This window comes from Lepisosteus oculatus, chromosome 14, assembly GCF_040954835.1.
Source record: "Lepisosteus oculatus isolate fLepOcu1 chromosome 14, fLepOcu1.hap2, whole genome shotgun sequence".
NCBI classification, from domain to species: Eukaryota; Metazoa; Chordata; class Actinopteri; order Semionotiformes; family Lepisosteidae; genus Lepisosteus; species Lepisosteus oculatus.
In genome coordinates this window covers 49675981-49682341 of record NC_090709.1, presented here as the reverse complement: position 1 = coordinate 49682341, position 6361 = coordinate 49675981, and the positions used below count along the sequence as shown (strand labels likewise).

Genomic DNA, 6361 nt, shown 5'->3' with positions numbered 1-6361 from the left:
AGATTCAGATTCAACAAGATTCAGACAAGATTCAGAAGGAATTCAAAGGAGAATCCCAAGGGCAGGACATTCTCGCAGCGCGCCTCCTGACCATCCTGAGACTCAGCCCGGACAACCACGGAACGGCCAGTGTGTCCGAGTGCCAGAACTTTCCTTTGTTCTAAGAGTCTAGAGTTGAGGTTGCCAGAGAGTAACCAGCAGCAGGCCTCGTGAACAGGTCGGAACTGTGGACAGCTGAATTACTATTCAGAACTAGCTCTTCATCAGGAACGAACCAGTCCTCTTCCTGACTTGCTGGGACCCACAGTCATCTTTTCTCCTGTGCACAAACTTTGCTAGTTAAAGCCAACAATGAGCATCAGCAGCGCACCGTCGCAAGCCGCACAGCACAGCCTGGCACCGAGCCAGAGAGCGCGGATTGGACAGCAACAGCCTGCAACTGTTCCTTTGTGCCCGCAGGAGATCTGAATCCCCAAAGATTGGATGAGTATTCAACTTCAATGCATTACAGCTCGAGAATTCAATTGTTATCCCAACCAGTTGATATCAATTTAATTCCTAAGAGTTATGTACTTGTTTGAGTATCTAATGTAGAAGTTGTAACCAAGTTCACTTTACGAAACGGTCTTAATGAATGATATACTGAACGTATGTCCTCTTGATATGTGTAACACTTTGTAACTGATTGAATATATATCTTTTGTATTCTGATAACCCTCTCGATAAGATCTGTTAGGTTTATATGCATATTCTATGTATTAATAAATGTATCCCCGTGTATTAGTACCTGTGTGTGCGCGTTGTTTGAGTTATGTCGCATGGTTGGATTCTAAAGCCATCAAAAGAATCAACTTTGTGATTTACTGCTACAATTAATAATTGTCTCAGTAAATGCCCAAACCCTACAGAACTGGTGCCTTCAGAGAGCCACTATGATTACATATTTGGCGTCCCTGAACCGGCATAATCTACACCGGTCGTCTCCCAGAACTTCTTCATCTGCAGCAGGATCTCCTGGATCTTGGTCAGGCACTTCTGGACCTCCGCCAGCATCTTGGGATCTCCAATGGATCCTGGGAGGCAGAGGAGGAAAACAGGAATTGCTGGAGGGGCTGGATCAAGAGGCAGATGTCATTTTTAGATGGAAACATACCCTGGCTTCTCTCAAGACACAGCTGGATGAGCTCCTCCAGTCAGGACAGGAGGGTCTCCTTTACACAAAGGGTGGGGGAGTGGGGAACAAGCTGCCCAGCCATGTTGCTGAAGCCAACACCCAGAATTCGGTTAAGACGCAGCTGGCTGAAATCTGCTTCTCAGTCAGTTACCGATCTGCCAGCCGAGCCTGGAGGTTACAAACAGGACGTTTTCGTGCACCGAGCTGCCGGACCGGGACAGGCCTGTCCTGAGCTGCCGGTGGGAATCGGGGTCACCGAGGCCGTGACCTCACCCCGGCAGACAAGCCTCATCCCAGCGGCCCCCCACGGTTCGGCAACCCACCCGCCTACTGGTTTCAACTCTGGCAACAGCTCAGGTCTGTTACAAGCAAGCAATCACATAGAAAAACAAAACACATTTCCCTAAATCCTGACTTTGCTATGGGCTTGAAGCCGAGAGCGGGACTTCAGTCAGGACAGGAGCGGCTCCTTCACACAAAGGGTGGTAGGGGTGTGGAGCAAGCCGTCCAGCCACGTTGTTGAGGCCAACACCCCGCACAAAACACGTTCCAGCGGCCCCCACGATCCGGCAACCCGCCCGTCTACCCATGTCGATCTGGACCTTGGCGTAGTCCAGCTGCAGCCGGATCAGCTCCTTCTCCTTCTGCCACAGCTCCGACACCTTGGCGTCCTTGCGGCTGCGCAGCTCCTCCAGCTGGACCTTGAGGGACTCCACGGCCGCCTTGTCCTTGGGGTCGTTGGTGGCCTTCTGGATGGTGTTGATCATGGCGCCCAGGATGGGCACCACAGCCGCCACGATGCTGAACTTGCGGTCCCGCTCCCCGATGCTGTTGATGAGGCACTGCAGCTTCTTGTTCTTGTCCTGGATGTCCGTCTCCAGCTGGTTCCTCTCCCCCTGTAGCTGTTTGACCGAGGTGTCTAGCTTGCTGCACTGTCCCTCCAGGGCCTTGGCCTCCGCCGTCTTCTCCTTCTTCTGCTGCTCCTTGTCCGCCTTGGTCTTGACCACGTCGCTGCAGGTGTCACCCACGCCTTTGCTCAGATTCTCATACCTGGAGGAGGAGATGGGGTGGGGAACTGTGACCCCTCTTGTGTGGAAGCCCGCAGCCCCCCACCACCGAGACCGTATGGGACAGGAGAATCCGAGCCAGCGAGCCAAGAGACAGGGGGGGAGATGTCCACCTGCTGAAAAACTAAGGTTGCTGCTGGGAGAGGTGTTAGTGGGGCCAGCAGGGGGCGCTCACCCTGCGGTCTGTATGGGTCCTGATGCTCCAGTATAGTGACAGGGACCCTATACTGTAAACAGGCGCCGTCCTTCGTGTGAGACGTAAAACTGAGGTCCTGACTCTCTGTGGTCATTAAAAATCCCAGGGTGTTTCTCGAAAAGAGTAGGAGTGTAACCCCGGTGTCCTGGCCAAATTTCCTCCTAATAGTCCCCCTCTCTGAACTGGCTTCATCCCTCTGCTCTCCTCCTCACTGAAAGCTGATGTGTGGTGAGCGTTCTGGTGCACTATGGCTGCTGTCGCATAATCCAGGTGGTGGTGGAGGGGAGTCCCCATTACCTGTAAAGCGCTTTGAGTCGACTTTCCAGAAAAGCACTATATAAGCATAAGCAATTATTATTATTATTATTATTATTATTATTGCTGCTTGAAAGCAGCCTGGGACCCAGTGGAAGGAGCCTCCCCCTGTTCGCCATCAGAGGGCAGCAGTGTGAATGATTCACCGCTACATCTGCTGAACTCCACTCGCCTCCGCGCGCTGCTCTTCTTGCTGGTGTTACTGAAGTTATTGCGCATTTACTGTCCAGCACTGCCCGTTTTTGGTGTTGGGTTGTGCATGATGGTGGGCTGTCATGACTGTTGTTATTTACTGTTTTGTAACGTGCCATGCACACTGTGCCGTCTTTTTTGTACTGTGCGCCTCCCGAGAGAACGGGGCCAATACAAACTCCTATGGACTGTATGTGTGCATACTGTAGGGCAATCCTACTCTGTTGGCGAGAAGCGAGGCCCTGCACCCCAGCTGCTCCAGGTGGCACCATATAAATGGCCGACCCTGCGCTTTGACCCCCAGCTTCTCTCTCCCTATCTGTGTGTCTCATGGAGAGCAAGCTGGAGTCTGTGAAAAGACAAATTCCCAATGCAAGAAACTGTATAGGGTTAATAAAGTGATCTTATAAATTACTCTGCCTCTCATCCCCTGCGCTACTTCTGGTTTGTGATCTTTGAGGTTACTGGGTGACCGATGAAGAGTTTTGACTGGGTTGATGCATTCTCATGCATTTGATGCCAACAGCAGAGGAGGATCCCGCAGTACTTTCTCCTAGTTGGTAAAATAAGGTATTCAGTGGTGTCAGAACAACGATAACGGGCACCCTGGGCTGACAGTCTATCTAATATGAAGCAAACGGCAGCTCCCGAGACAGTATGGGAGCGGATAATTCAAGCCTAACAGGAAGTGCTTTTCACAAAGGGTGGTGGGAGGGTGGAGTAAGCCACTCGGTTGGAATGAATCCTGATATCCCAGGATCTCTGGCTGCTTGCAATGACGGGTTCCCCCATGGCAGAGCTGGAGCTCTGGGGGGGTCTTACTTCTCCACCGATCGGTCCACTTGGTGGCAGATGTCCTCGATCCAGCCCTTCGACTTGTCCAGGAACTTCTTGGCCAGCGCCACGTTCCTCTTCTTCACGGCCGTCCGGATCATCGGCAGCATGGTGCCAACGATGTTGGTCCCCGTACTGGCGCACTGTGAGCGAGATCAAGCGCCAGCACCGTTATCTCTGTTTCGCAATCCTGACCCCTCTGCTGTCTCAAGAGTCTCCAGCGCTTTTATTTCAACAGGGAAGACACCCTGGATCTAGATTTTAGGATTGGGATGTATTTTACAGCAGACTATCCATCCATTTTCTCAGAGCTCTCTCCAGTACAGGGTCACAGGGGGAAGCTGGGGTCTATCCCAGCAAGCAACAGGCACAAGGCAGGTTCACCCTGGACAGGACACCAGTCCATCACAGGACACACAGACACACACACACACATGGACAGGACAGGACAGGACAGGACACTAGTCCATCACAGGACACACACACACACACACACACACACATACACACACACACACACACACACACACACACGCAGACACGCACTAGGGAAAATGCACCTGCCAGTATGATTTTGTACTATGGTAGGAAACTGGAGCACCCAGAGGAAACCTGCATGAACACAGGGAGAATATGCAAAGTCCATGTAGGAGTTTGTAGGAGTCTATGGAAGTCTCCCAGGGTTCTCCCAAGACCCAACTAAATGTATGGAATACAAGTTCATTTGTAGAACCCTTTGAAAATGAGATTTTTTCCAGATTTTAAATTTCATTAAATTTTCTGCACACACAACTGAGACACATACACAACTGAGACACACACACCTTTCAAAGCATGTGTGCACACACATACACAACTGAGACACACACCGGTAGCAGCAGGTGCCCACACACACACACACAACTGAGACACACACACCTGTAGCAACAGGTACACACACTCACGCAAACCTGGAGCTGTAAGTACGAGGACTCACCTGGAGCAGCAGGTACTCTCACACACACACACACACACACACACAGAGAGACACAGACCCACCTGGAGCAGCAGGACCTCGGAGGAGGCGAACAGCTGCTGGCTCTCTGTGGCCTTGAGCCTCAGTTTCCTCTCCAGCTCAGGGTGGGTGGCCAGACACAGGTAGGACAGGTGGAAGAGCAAAGCTGTCTTCTCGGCGGCCGGGACCATATCCCTGAACATCTCCATGTCATTCATCAGCTGCTGATCCGCAGGCACTAGGTCTGAGAGAGACATTCAGGAAAGAAAAGGCTTTTTAAATATTTTCTTCACCCCCACGTCCCCCATGTCAAAACCCTCCCAACCCAGAGTGTCCAACATGAACACCTTGAGCCCTTGAGTCTGTGTAAAACTTTCTGCACATCTGCCTTGTGCAAACACCTTCAGTAACTGAAATCAAGACAGTTCACTGTGGTTCAGCTCGTGAATCCTAAAGCCTCATTATACCTCCATAAGACACCAAGGGGTCAAACACCACAGCTGAAGTCGGAGAATCACAATATCCGAATCGGGTTAACGGATCAGAACACGCTTACCGCAACACTGAGACATCTTGAAGCAGGTTTGTGGGTGACCTTAGGCACTGAAACGTCTGTCCTGCAAAGAGAAAGAGGGTGTTTTTTTAAGGCAAATATCAAGAAAATAATAAAGTTATTTCCCTCTCACCCCCTGCCGCTCCTATGCCAGAACACCAGCTGAACACCGCCGATGGAGAGCAGCTGGGTTTGAGATGAACTACAATACAAGCTGAGAGACCAACAAATTGCTTGAGATACCCTACTGGGGAGGTATCAAGTGGAGAAAGCACACACCGATTTCAAGTCTACACAAGTTTCAGCCGCATTTTCTAGCGGCCTCACAGCTCACTGGAATGGTGTGCAACTTTTCATAAAACGAGCATCTGGTCTCCTCTTAACAACTAATCATTTTCTTTGACCAGCGGACAAAACACACACACCCCTCCCCCCACATTAAGACCAGGAGAGACAGGAGGACTGCAAGCCTGACTGGTTCAAATCGAAAGCACATGGCAAAGGCAGCAGATGGGACAACGGAGCCTAAACGGATATAGTAAGGCATCCTAGAGCATATTAATAAAAAAAGCCTTTAGACTCACGGCTGTACGAAGCTCTCTCAGCTCTTCCCGGAGAACTTTGATAGTGTGCCCTTCTCTGAGCCTGTTTTATAGTGCTCCGAACAGGTAAGAAACACCATATAAGGCTCGCAGGGCTGCAGAACCCCGCACCTACTCAGACTGCTCCAGGGGAAAAATCTGTAGGGGGGCCGTCTGAAATTCGGAGGGAGGGAGTGAAACAGAGCCGCTGTGACTGCCCCAGCAGAATTTCGCAACCAGGCCCCTGACGGTAGTGATCAAGATACCGATGAGCCATCTGGCATTGAGCGACGAAGCCCGGTTTCACGTTCACCAGCGCCCGCGCGATTATTTTTATTATTGCCCGAAGTAGCAAAATGCACCGACGTTCTGAATCGTTAATAATAATAATAATAATAATAATAATAATAATAATAATAATAATAGCAAGTGGAGCTGTATGTCCTGAAGTATAA

General features: G+C 50.7%; 1 protein-coding gene across 3 annotated transcripts; it reads right to left on the bottom strand.

Moving 5' to 3' along the window:
* Positions 1-638: 638 nt before the first annotated feature.
* Positions 639-5960, bottom strand: LOC138243209 (myosin heavy chain, skeletal muscle-like). 3 transcript variants are annotated; one of them, XM_069198729.1, is made up of 6 exons: positions 5910-5960; positions 5329-5389; positions 4817-5016; positions 3767-3921; positions 1761-2224; positions 640-1073 (listed from the first exon to the last, which is right to left on the bottom strand). In XM_069198729.1, the coding sequence occupies exons 2-6, from the start codon at positions 5342-5344 to the stop codon at positions 937-939; spliced, it is 972 nt and encodes a 323-aa protein (XP_069054830.1). In that variant the 5' UTR covers positions 5345-5389; positions 5910-5960; the 3' UTR covers positions 640-936. The 3 variants fall into 3 exon arrangements, with proteins under 3 accessions (XP_069054832.1, XP_069054830.1, XP_069054833.1); XM_069198732.1 differs by having other exon boundaries at positions 927-1073; positions 1777-2224; XM_069198731.1 differs by lacking the exon at positions 5910-5960 and having other exon boundaries at positions 639-1073; positions 5329-5663.
* Positions 5961-6361: the final 401 nt, after the last annotated feature.